Source organism: Hipposideros armiger, unplaced genomic scaffold, assembly GCF_001890085.2.
Source record: "Hipposideros armiger isolate ML-2016 unplaced genomic scaffold, ASM189008v1 scaffold_362, whole genome shotgun sequence".
In the NCBI taxonomy this organism is placed as follows: domain Eukaryota; kingdom Metazoa; phylum Chordata; class Mammalia; order Chiroptera; family Hipposideridae; genus Hipposideros; species Hipposideros armiger.
The window spans coordinates 250,777-261,490 of record NW_017731712.1 but is presented as its reverse complement, the minus strand read 5'-3'; the positions used below and the strand labels follow the sequence as shown (position 1 = coordinate 261,490).

The following is a 10,714-nucleotide window of genomic DNA, read 5'->3' as shown; positions in this document are numbered from 1 at the left end:
TCCTAATGGTGCCCAGTTAGGGGTGTGAAGAGGTTCCGGAGATGGGCAGTGGGGTGCAGTTTCCCTACACAAATGTCTGTCAGGCCCTGTCACCTGCTGGGGGTGGAGCCTGGGCAGTTGCAGAGGTGGGTCTGAGGCAGGGAGAGTGGACCTCAGTTTCCCTGCCTGGCTGTGGTCAGGGCCAGCGGAGAGCCTCGGGGGGTGTCAGCTGGGACCGGGGGCCATCCGTGACGGCCCCCAACGCAGTCCAGCTCTTGGGGTGGGGGGGCATCATCCTACAGATGCGACCTTCATCCTGGGAGGCCAGCGGGGAGGCGGGTGTGTCTGTGCACAGGCGTGTGGGCACGTGCCCTCAGCCACGCTCCCACCCCAGCCTCTGGAGCCTGTCTCACAGAGAGCTCGGGCTCTGGTCGCCGCGCCTGTCCTGCCATGTCTCCACCTACCTCAGAGCTTTGTGAGGAGAAGCGAGGGGGCAGAGGGGCTGGGCCTGGTTTTGCTCTGAGGTGTCCGCCTGGCCACGCGAGCGCCGTGATCCAGCGTCTGCATCCACTGGCAGAGCCACCATGTCTCTGCTTGGGAGTTCTGTTCCTCTCGGAGAACCTGCCACACCAGGGCCCTCAGGCAAACCTCTGCCAAGAAACTCTGCCCCCAGCACTGGATCTGCCCTGCTGAGGGCTCATGGGGGTGTGGGGTACCCCTCTTGCTCACCCTCTTGCCCCCGAATCCTGCCACTTGCTTCAGCTGGGGGCTGGGGGTGGGGGTATTGGGGACACACGAAGGGGTGCTCCTAGCTCTCCTGACACCCTGGGCCTGCAGACCACAGCCCTTGGCGCTTAACTCAGCGAAACGCCCGCTGGGTTGCACAGTTCCTTCCTGCACAAGATCCTGTTTGCATCACACTTGGGCATGGGGGGGCAGGGGGACTGTGCCAGGATGTCCTCACATGCCCGGCGGAGGCCCCGCCCCAGGCCTGCTGGTGACCCCGAGTGTGAACCCCCATGGGCTGTGCTCAGGGAGGCTGGGGCACCGGAAATACTGGGGCTCACTGACTGGGCTGGGGTGGGGGCCCCTCGGACACCTTTGCTGCTCTCACTGGAACCGCAGGCCAGTAGGGGCTGGGCTGGGTGCTCCGTGTTCTCAAGAGGGGTGGCATGGTGCCATGGGTGCTGGTGCGAGCCACAGGAGCAGCTCCCTAGGGGCCACCCAGGCCGGGAGGGAAGGTGACAGGCTTCGGGGCCTCAGAGCCCACGACCAGACCTGGACCAGGTGTGTTATGAGGTAGGGGAGCACAGGGTGGGTGCGGGGTGCCCAGAACAACAGAGGTGGCTTTTTAATTGTGCTTGGGGCAGGTGACCAGGGTGTGTGCCATGGGTGGGCAGGCGCTGACCCCATGGGGGTGTTCGAAGCGGCTCAGCCTTGTGTGTGTGCGGGAGGGGGGTTTCTGAGAATGGCCTTACTGCATGGGGACAGGGTGGACACGTCAGGGGCCAGGATGGGTGGGCACTGGGTGTGTGTGTGGGGGGGCGTGCACACGGGGTCCTGGCCTGTGTGTTGTCCTCACGAGCAGAAGAGGGGCCGCTGTTCACCCAATCTCTGACCACAGGAAAGCACGTCTGGTGCGTTTCAAGGGCCAGACAGGTACGTCAGGGAGCCTGGAAGGGCCGGAGCGTGTCACCCTTGGCCGCCCTCTCTACCTGGCCTCCTGTGTGGGGACAAATGGGGGTGTCTGGGGGCGACCCTACTCCAGCCTCAGCACACACAGCACGAGGCAGAGATGCTGGTGGAGGGCTGTGCTCCCCATGGCACAAGCAGCAGAGGGCATTTTTGGGGTCCCCCAGGACTGCAGTCTATTGTGGACGTGTCCTCTGTTCCAGGAGGGTGTGGGCAGCTCCCGAGGGCCAGGTGAGGAATGAGGCTGAGGGCACCTGCGGCAGAATGGAAGGGGGTCTGAGGAGAGAGCAGCGAGCCAGCGTGGGGACAGGGAGGGCGTGTGCAGGTGGGGGGGCGGGCCCGGCTGTGACGGGCATCTGACTGCTCAAAACATTGTCTTAAACGGAAGTGAAATTCGTGTAGCTTCAGAGTGAGCCACGCAGTGACACGCAGTGTCCTCACGGCTTTGTGCCCCCACCTCTCTAGTTCCAGAACGGGCTCACCACCCCACGAAGACACACTGTGCCTCTAGCAGTCACTCCCCACCCCGGCCCGGGCCCGGCTCGGTCCCCGTGGATCTATCTGCCAGTCCTGGACACGCGCGTCAGGGCATCACGCGGCGTCACACTGAGGAGCTGGGGGCTTCCCACGCCTCCCCGCCAGCCAGTGTCAGGCGTCTCATGTCCACATCCATGCCAACACTTGTTATTTTCCATTTGTAAAATTCATCATGGGTCAGGTTGCTCACTGATTCTTCCAAGTAGCCACCAGGCTAGGCAGCAGACTGTGGCCCTCCAAGTGACTGGGGAAACTGAGGCACTGGGCGTTGAGCCTGCAGGCGGCTGACCGGCCCTGCCCGCCCTCCCGGGCTATGGCTCCTGAGTGCCATGTGTCTCGGGCCCCTGGGGTGGGGGATTGGGACTGAGCCCCGTGGAGGGGTCAGTGAGGGTGAAGGCACAGCGGGGGAACAGCCAGCAGGTGGGCAGGGGGCAGCGTGGAGGGCTCGACTGGCGTTGGTGGGTGGTACTTTTAGAAGATGCCCGGTCCTGGGCAAGGAATGGCCTGGATGCCACAGATGCTGGCAGGCTGGGCAGGGTCCAGGCGTGCGGTGCAAGTCCGTGACTTGGGCAGGGCAGGATGTGGGGAGGGGAGGCGGACCCCAAGAGCACCTGTGGTCTCCGATCTGGGGAGGATGGACCCTTGTTATGTGGGGGTGGGGACTGCATGCCTAGTTTGGTTTGGGATGTTCGAGGAACATCCAACGAAAGGGCCGTGGCTGGGTGGCCACTGGGGTCTGGCGCTCCAGAAGTGCTGGGGGCCGGGGGAGGAGCCGGCCGGGTGGCGTCAGGAAGAGGGCGGGGGCTGCGTCTGGGGGAGGGGGGTGCTGAGAAGGTCCAGGGTGTGGCTGGGCCACCCCAGGGCCCAGGACGAGGCTGCACCCGAAGTCCTTTTTGCATGCTGGTCACTGGACGTGGCCAGAACGAGTCCCTCAGGGTTTGTCCACCGACCTCAGGACAGAGCCGGACTTGTTGCCCCTTCTCTTGTGTCGTTAAGGCCACCCTGCCTTCCACCTCTGTGTCCCCATCGCTTCCCTGGGGAGAGCCTGTGGACCTCTGGCCAGGTGGCACCCCTGGGTGGGGTTTGAGTGGGAGTTGGGGGCTGACAGAGACCTGGGAGAGACCTCCAGGCCTCGTGAGGCGAGGGCAGACCTGGGCTTTGTTCTGTGTGCAGTGAGGCTGGTGGGTCTGTAGAGATGGGCGTGATGGGAGCGGGTGTGGGTGATGAAAGTGAAATGACACACACCTGATTCTAGACACAGCGCGCGCTCATTGTAGGGAGGGTGAGAAGTGCAGGCAGCTAGGAAGACGGAACCACCGAGAATCCTACCGGCCAAGACAACGCTGGTCACACTCTCAGATATGTTCTTCCAGTTTTTTTCTTTTTTTACATAGTTGTGATTAGGATTTATAAACAATTCTACATCCTGCCTCTTGTTTTCAGCTTTATCCAGGTAAAACTGAAATTACTAAACTGTGCAATTTGGTGGGTTTTGATATGTCTGTCTGTATATATATAATATAATATTTGGGCGGCCCCATGAAGCCTGGACCCTGTCATCAAATCATGAACGTTTGCATCATGCTCAGACGTGCGCTATGTATCCCGCTCCTTTTAATTAGTGCGTCCATGTTTCCTCATTTATTTAAAACCTCTTCTTACACTTTTTGTGGCTCCTTTTGCAGATGGACCCTTGTTTGTATTTAACCCTTCTTTTGTTGTTGGGCCTTTAGGCTGTTTTGACTCTCACAAACACGGCTGAGCAAACACCTGTGTGGAGGGCGCATCTGTCTGCCGGTTAGCGTACTTATCCTGTCTTTTATTTTGCTCCGATCCACGTGTCCGCCAGGCCACTCTCTTATTTACATTCCCAGACGAGGAGTTACTTGGCCAAAGAGATGGTGGGTGTCCAAGGCGCATGCACGCAGCTCCGAATCGCTTTCCGGAGGCCGTCCTGATGTGCGCCCACCGTGCCCTGGGACGGCTTCACCCAGAGCCAGACACCAGCTTGCGACGTGCATTTCTCCGACTCTGGGCTGCACGTTTCTTTCCTTGTGGGTCAGATGGATCATTTCCCTCATTGGTGGTCCGACTTTGCTTAGGTTCCTTGTACGTTTGGGGGTCTTAACGTATTTTTTCACTTTTGGCTGATTGTGTGCCCCCTACAGAGTAATGGCACCTGTGACATGTTGTCTATAAACCGTTTATCCTGGTGTGCTGTTTGCCTTTAATTAGGGGCTTTTCTGGAATGTACATTTTTATGTAGCCAAACCCATCTCTCTTTTGTTATTGCTTGCATTGCTTTCAGTTGAAAACTTCTCCGTTAAGAAACCTGGGATTTGCCTATTTTCTAAGATGCCCAAATTTGACTTACAGAGGTCTGAAGTGCTGGTGTGTGGGCCAAGGCCGACGCATTTCCCAGCTGGGCTCCGTAATGGTGGATCTCCCACCGCGGCCAGGCCTGGCTCCCAGCTGACGACTCCACTCTTGCCGCTGGGCCGGCCACCTCTGCGGCTGGTTTCAGTCATCCTCGCTCGTCGACATGCTAAGAGCTAGAAAGGCGAGTTCCCTCTCTCGCTGACTTCCGGGCTTCCTCCACAATAGGCTCTCAGGACTTGTTGACAGGTGGCTGGAGAGGGGATAAGGGAGTTGGGGTGACCTAAGTCATGTGACAGCCTCCCCAGACTCCACTCACCTGACCCTCACCCCACCCCTTTGGCAGAAATAAGTCACTTTTCCCTTTTACAAGAAACCCAGCCGGTGCCTGGCTCTGTCCTGAGCTGTGCACCCCCCATCCTCACAGCCCCCCTGAAATGCTCCCTCCCCCAGAGGCAGGTGGGATTCGCCCTCGTGGTGATGCTGGAGCCCAAGGGCACGGACTCCAGAGGAATCTGTGCCGGGCGCTGAGTCCACCCCTTTGGGGAGCACCCCTCCCATGTCACCAATAGGGCCAGGCCCCCCAAAAAACAGGAGCCCCTTGATAAAGGTACCTTGAGCCTCCAGGGATCCTCCACTACCTCAGGGGTGGGCCGTGGGGGACCTGCCTTCCACTCTGTGTTCCCCCAAACGACACCCAGGCCCGGCCCTGCAGTAGCCCCCCTGCTCCAGCCTAAGCCAGCGTCACTCCCCTTCCCTTCACATCTGTCCGCTGACACCACAGCCGTGGGTGTGGCTCAGGCCTGGCCCCTGACATGGCCCCCACGCCGGCCCCCTGCGTGCCCCCCTCGGCCAGCAGTATCAGGCCTGGTCCTGGAGAAGCTGCTGGAAAGAGCCTGTCACACAGCCCGTGTGTATTGTCATTCACGAGGGGGCAGGGCAGAGGCCATGTCCCAGAGCCAGCACCCGCAGGTTTTCCATGGGGCCGTGGGGTGTCCATGAGGCAAGGAGGGGCCTGGGCCAGGGCCTCTGGCCCCCGGGGATGGAAGGAGGTCCCCAGCTTGCCTCTTTCCTCGGGGCCTCCATCCCAGTCGCAGGTCCCTGAGGTGGGCTGGGGGCAGCAGTGAAGGTGTGGAGCGGGGGTCCTGAAGGACGCGTCCAACTTAAAAACAAATCTCGAAAGGAGGGAAAGGGAGCCCCTGCTCTCAGGGAGGCCCCTGTGGGGTTTCCTCCAGAGCTCTGGCCCAGGCCCCTGCCTTCTGCAGCCCCCTCGAGGGGTTGGGCCGGGGTTCACCCTGTGCTCTCAGCCGCCCACACCCCCTGCCTCTCCCTGCAATGTTGCTACCCTGCCTCCAGCTCTGCCCACAGAGCAGGCGTAGGGCGGGGGCCCAGGGCAAGGGGCCGCGCCGTCTGACCCCAGGTGCGTGTCAGCAGCTTCCTTGTCCTGGCTCTTCGAGTGAAGATAGTCAGGCTGTGTGTGTCTGCAAGGTGCCCCTCGCTGTGGGTGCTGCCCAAGGGGGAGGGGCCGCCAGGCGAGCGAGCCGCATGGCAGTGGAGGGGTGCACGCAGCCACAAATGTAGAAACCTAGCCTGTGGGGCAGAGCAGGGGGTTGGGCACTGGAAATCCCAGCTGCCACCCCCCCCTCCAGTGACGGGGCCACCGCGGCCAGCTGCCCCTGCCCAAGGTGACTCAGATGGAGGAGGCTGGCGGAGGGACTCCTGGGGGCCAGCTGCTGGGGCCTCGTAGGGCACACTGGCCTGTGAGGAGTACCAGCCCTAGAGACCCTGGAAGATGGGGCCCGAAGTTCTGAGACGGGGAGGGGGAGCTGAAGGAGTACAAGCCCCACCTGAAGAGGGGGCGTGAACGGCAGGACGCCACACAGACTCCCCTCTGCCACTAGGAGTTGATCCTGAGGGCGTAAGCAGCACCGTCCTCTGGGGGAAGCTCTGGGGGTGTGTGGGGGGCAGCGAGCAGGAAGTCAGGGGCAGGCTGGGCTGGGCCCTGTCAACCAGCCCTGTCACCGTCTGGGTGTGTTTGTAACTTCCCCAGGCCTCAGTTTTCTTACCCGTGAGGTGGGCATGAGGACCCCTCCCGAGCAGGCTTGCTGTGGGGACTGACACGGGGTGCGTGTGTGCAACAGGTGTCAGGATGCCCGGGGCCCTGGCCTGGCCAGATCCCGCTCTGTCTTAGGAGCAGGTGTCTGTCCACAAGGGCACAGAGAACAGCTCGGGGAGTGTGAAGCGAGGGATGCCTTCGGCTGAGGGCGCTGGAGGGACCCTCCCGCCACCCCTTGGGCAGGTTCCGGGGGTCTGGGCTTGCCTCCCCCATTGTGGGGTGCTGGGGGCTGCTGTGGTCACTATTGTTCCAGGCACTGCTGTGACCTGTTTCGTAGGTCTGGGAGTTCAGGCCCCTCTCTGAGCCACGTTTGGGTCATCTCCCCACCCCTGCTGACCCACCTGCAGGGACATGGGCACTGGGTGACGGGAGGCCCACTCAGGGCTCTGTCTGCCACCCTCCTTTGCTGCTGAGTCTAGCACATCACGCCCTGTGACCAGAGCCTGCTGGAGGTCAGGAGAGGACCCACGGGAGGGCCACACCCCAGGGCCAGCACCGTCGAGGAGGCTGACGGTGGAGGCTGGGCCCCGGAGGCAGTCCTGCCCACAGCAGCCTGCACGGCCTGGGTGGAAGGGGAAGTGGGGGTGGGGGGTGATGGGCCGCGGTGCCTGCTGTCTTCTGCAAGGACCCGGTGGGCCAGGAGCCCAGCTGCTGGCCCCAGGCGGGCTCATTGGCTCAGTTTGTCTCGCGCACAAAGGGCCTGGGAATGCTGGGTCAGTGGAGAGGGAGTCAGTGCCCACGGGTCACCACGGCAACGGCACCTCCTGGGGGTGCTGGGAGCTGAGCAGTGAACACGCTGTGGGCGGGCACCCATGCGTCGTGCGCTATTTGGGTGAGAGCATATGATGGGGGTGGCCTTACACGGTGGGTGGAGGCGTGTTCCCATACGTACACACGCATGCACACCCGAAACCGTGCCTGTGGAGGCCCCTGTGAGGGATTGGGGAGCGTGGTCTGCGGTGTGCAGTCACCCTGTGCAGTTTCCCTCCAGGTGCAGGCTGCCTGGTTTTCCCTGCAGTCCCAGCCCCCAGCCCTGCCTGGCCCTGCTCCACGGGCCTGTGTGTGGCTGTGGGGAATGAATGGGCTCTGAGGCCCGAGCCGGGAGTGCAGGCCTTGCTCACTGTGTTTCCAGGCCCTCAGGCTCACACCGCCTCCAGGCAGGCCTCCCAGGTGCCCCGTGAGCAGGCGGCCCTGGCTTGCTGTGCGGACGCAGGCAGGCCCGTGACCCTCTCTGAGCCTCCATTTCCTCCCGTCCGGTGGGCACAGCATGGGAGCTGCCTCAGAGGCCCATTAGGATCCAGTGAGGCTCTGCTGGGATGGGCTGACCTGAGCTGTGATGACAGGCGTGCTGTGTCTGGTGACGGGGTCTTAGGGGATCAGCCATTGTAGGCTGAGTGGTTGGGAGTTCACAACGGGCAGAGGAGTTGAGGGGCAGAAAGCCTCCACAGACATATGGACAGACAAGGCCCGTGGGGAAGGCTTGTGGTGAGACGAGGAGCAGGCCAGGACCAGAGCTGCCCTTCCTCTGTCTAGGCGACGCCACGCTGGCCTCTCCACACTGTCCTGTGGGCACCAGACGGGCCGACCTTCCCCAAAGCCGTGGCTCAGCCAGGGAGTGGGGGCCATGTCATGCTGTCCCAGTACCTCAGTTTCCCCATCTAGTGAGGGTGAGCCATGAGGGGCTCATGTGAACCGGGTGCTGCAGAAAGGGAGTCCGCCCTGTCCCCAGGACAGAGACAGCACCAAGGTGCCGCTGGTGGTCCATTCAGCAAGGAGTGGCTTGTACATGCCAGGCCGTGTGCAAGAGCTCTGCTGCCCGGCCAACACAGCACCACCTTCTTGGGACAGATGCTGGACAGGACTTATAGCTCACAGCTCTGACCCCCAGCTGCCCAGAACCTGGCATGTGACCGGTGGACAGCAGCCAGCTACGCAGTCTTTCCCACTTCGCGGGCCGAGTCCCCCTGGGGTCTCTCACCCTTTACCAGTGCCATCCCCAGAGCTTTGGCCATGATGGCAGCCCCCGGGACAGGCTCCAGAGGAGTGAGGCGGGGTGACCAGAGTCTGAAAGAGACGTGGAGGGGGTCCCCCACAGCCCTAAGACCCTGACCTCACGTAGGGGTGTCAGTGAACCCCCATGATGGGGAGGCGGGCAGGCGCTGGCCGCTTTACCGAGGACTCCCTGTCCCCCAGGTGAGGCCAGAGTGGCACCCAGTGGCTGGCCGAGGGACTGCAGACTCGGGCCACTGCCACCACCCGCTATGTCCACCTGTGCTGGGCCTCCAGGTGGGGTCTCAGAGCAAGGGTGGAGGTGCTGAGGCCAGAGTTGTGGACTGGGGAGCCTGAGGCAGGGGTGTGGCTGGCCCCTGAGCACACTGGGTGGAACTCCGTGCAGTTGTGGGCCGGCTTCAGAGACTGCCGGTGACTGCTCTCCCCCTCGGCAGACGGCGCCCCGCTCAGCGAGCTCTCCTGGTCGTCTTCCCTGGCCGTGGTGGCGGTGTCCTTCTCAGGTCTCTTCACTGTCATCGCCCTCATGCTGGCCTGCCTGTGCTGCAAGAAGGGTGGCATCGGGTTCAAGGTGAGGCCGGGGGCCCCAGGGGTCAGAGCTTTCCTCCCTCCTGGGCCCCCGGGGACCATGTAGATCTGGGCTGGGATCCCACAGCCCCTCCTCCGGGGCTGCCAACAGGAGAGGCCAGAGCACTCGGAGACCCCGGCCCACTACCTCCCCTGTTTTGGGTCCCCTCTGTGGGGTCATGGCCTGTCACATCCCTGCTCAGAGTCAGGCCTCTGTGGGCTGTGCACAGATGGGGCGTCAGAACAGTGAGGATGGGGCTTGCAGGGGGCCACTGGGGCTCCTGAACTGGCGTGGGAGGGGCCTGGCCTGCCCACAGCCCTGGGAGCCTAAGCAGCAGGGCCATGCACTCCCCTGCCCTGGGGAGGCCGTCTCCCTGACCTGCAGGCACTCGGGGCAAGGCAACACTGGCATTTCCTGGAGGACCCTGGGGCCAGAGCTGCGAGGTTTTGGGGCGCAGGGGTAGGGGCCCGAGGGTGGGACTTGTGGGCCCTTGTTTAAGTCAGCCCCTCTGTGTTCAGAGGTGGTGGGCGGGGGAGATGCTTCCTGGCACCAAAACCACCTCACCAGCTGGTACCACCTGGCGTTGGGCCCCGAGGAGGAAAGGAGTTTGTGTGGCACCAGCCATCAGGGCCACTGCGGACAGTGGTAGCAATCATTGCCACAGATGGCGCTTCAGTGGACCACCCACCCTCCCTAAAGTCGCCGGGAACAGGGCGAAGTTCCCGGCAGTTATCCTGGGCTGCATTCTAGGACTGAGTCCCTTCCTAAGGACAGCGGTGGAGGGGCGCCCGCTGGGGTGCTATTCCCTCATCTTACAAGCCCCCACATCCAGCAGCAGATCTGTGGACTGTGGATCTGAAAAGCTGGGAGCTGAAAACCCCAACCAGAGGCCCAGCCAGCCCGCGTGGGCTGAGTTCCTGCTGACTTGCAAATAGCAGCTGGCTGATGGTCAGTCCCCGCCCACAGACCAGCCCTTGGGCTGGAGGTCAGATTCCTGGGCCTGGCGAGGTCCAGAGTGGGTGGAGGGGAAGGTCTGGGGGCAGCACAGCACCCCAGTTGGTCTCATGCTAAGTGGCCTGTACCCTAGCCATTTTAGAGGAATATCACCCTCCTATGTCACCTCACAGAGAGGGCCCCGGGGAGCTGACACCGACCTAGTGAGGACCATGGACATGGCACCTGCCTCTTATAAAGCCCACACTGGACAGCTCAGCCATTCTCCCAGAATCCTCTGAGGGGGGCTGCCCCCCCCCCCGGTCAGCTGGGGAAGTTGGGAGCCTAAGCAGCAGGGCCATGCACTCACACACTGCCCTGGGGAGGCCGTCTCCCTGACCTGCAGGCACTCGGGGCGGGCAAGGCAACACTGGCATTTCCTGGAGGACCCTGGGGCCAGAGCTGCAAGGTTTTGGGGGGCAGGGGTGGGGGCGGGGGCCCAGGGG

The 10,714-nt window shown here is 62.6% G+C and overlaps 1 protein-coding gene across 13 annotated transcripts in view; it reads left to right on the top strand.

The window, feature by feature from the left end:
- Window positions 1-10,714, top strand: part of AATK (apoptosis associated tyrosine kinase) — a 34,184-nt gene that overhangs the window by 7,881 nt on the left and 15,589 nt on the right. For 10 of the 13 annotated variants that reach the window (XM_019661892.1, XM_019661898.1, XM_019661887.1 and 7 more), the window contains one exon: window positions 9,145-9,278. In XM_019661892.1, coding sequence (XP_019517437.1) covers window positions 9,145-9,278 — 134 coding nt within the window. Of the gene's footprint in view, window positions 1-3,065; window positions 4,318-4,584; window positions 4,769-9,144; window positions 10,224-10,714 lie in introns of those variants that run through there. The other 3 variants (XM_019661890.1, XM_019661891.1, XM_019661897.1) reach the window with 3 other exon arrangements.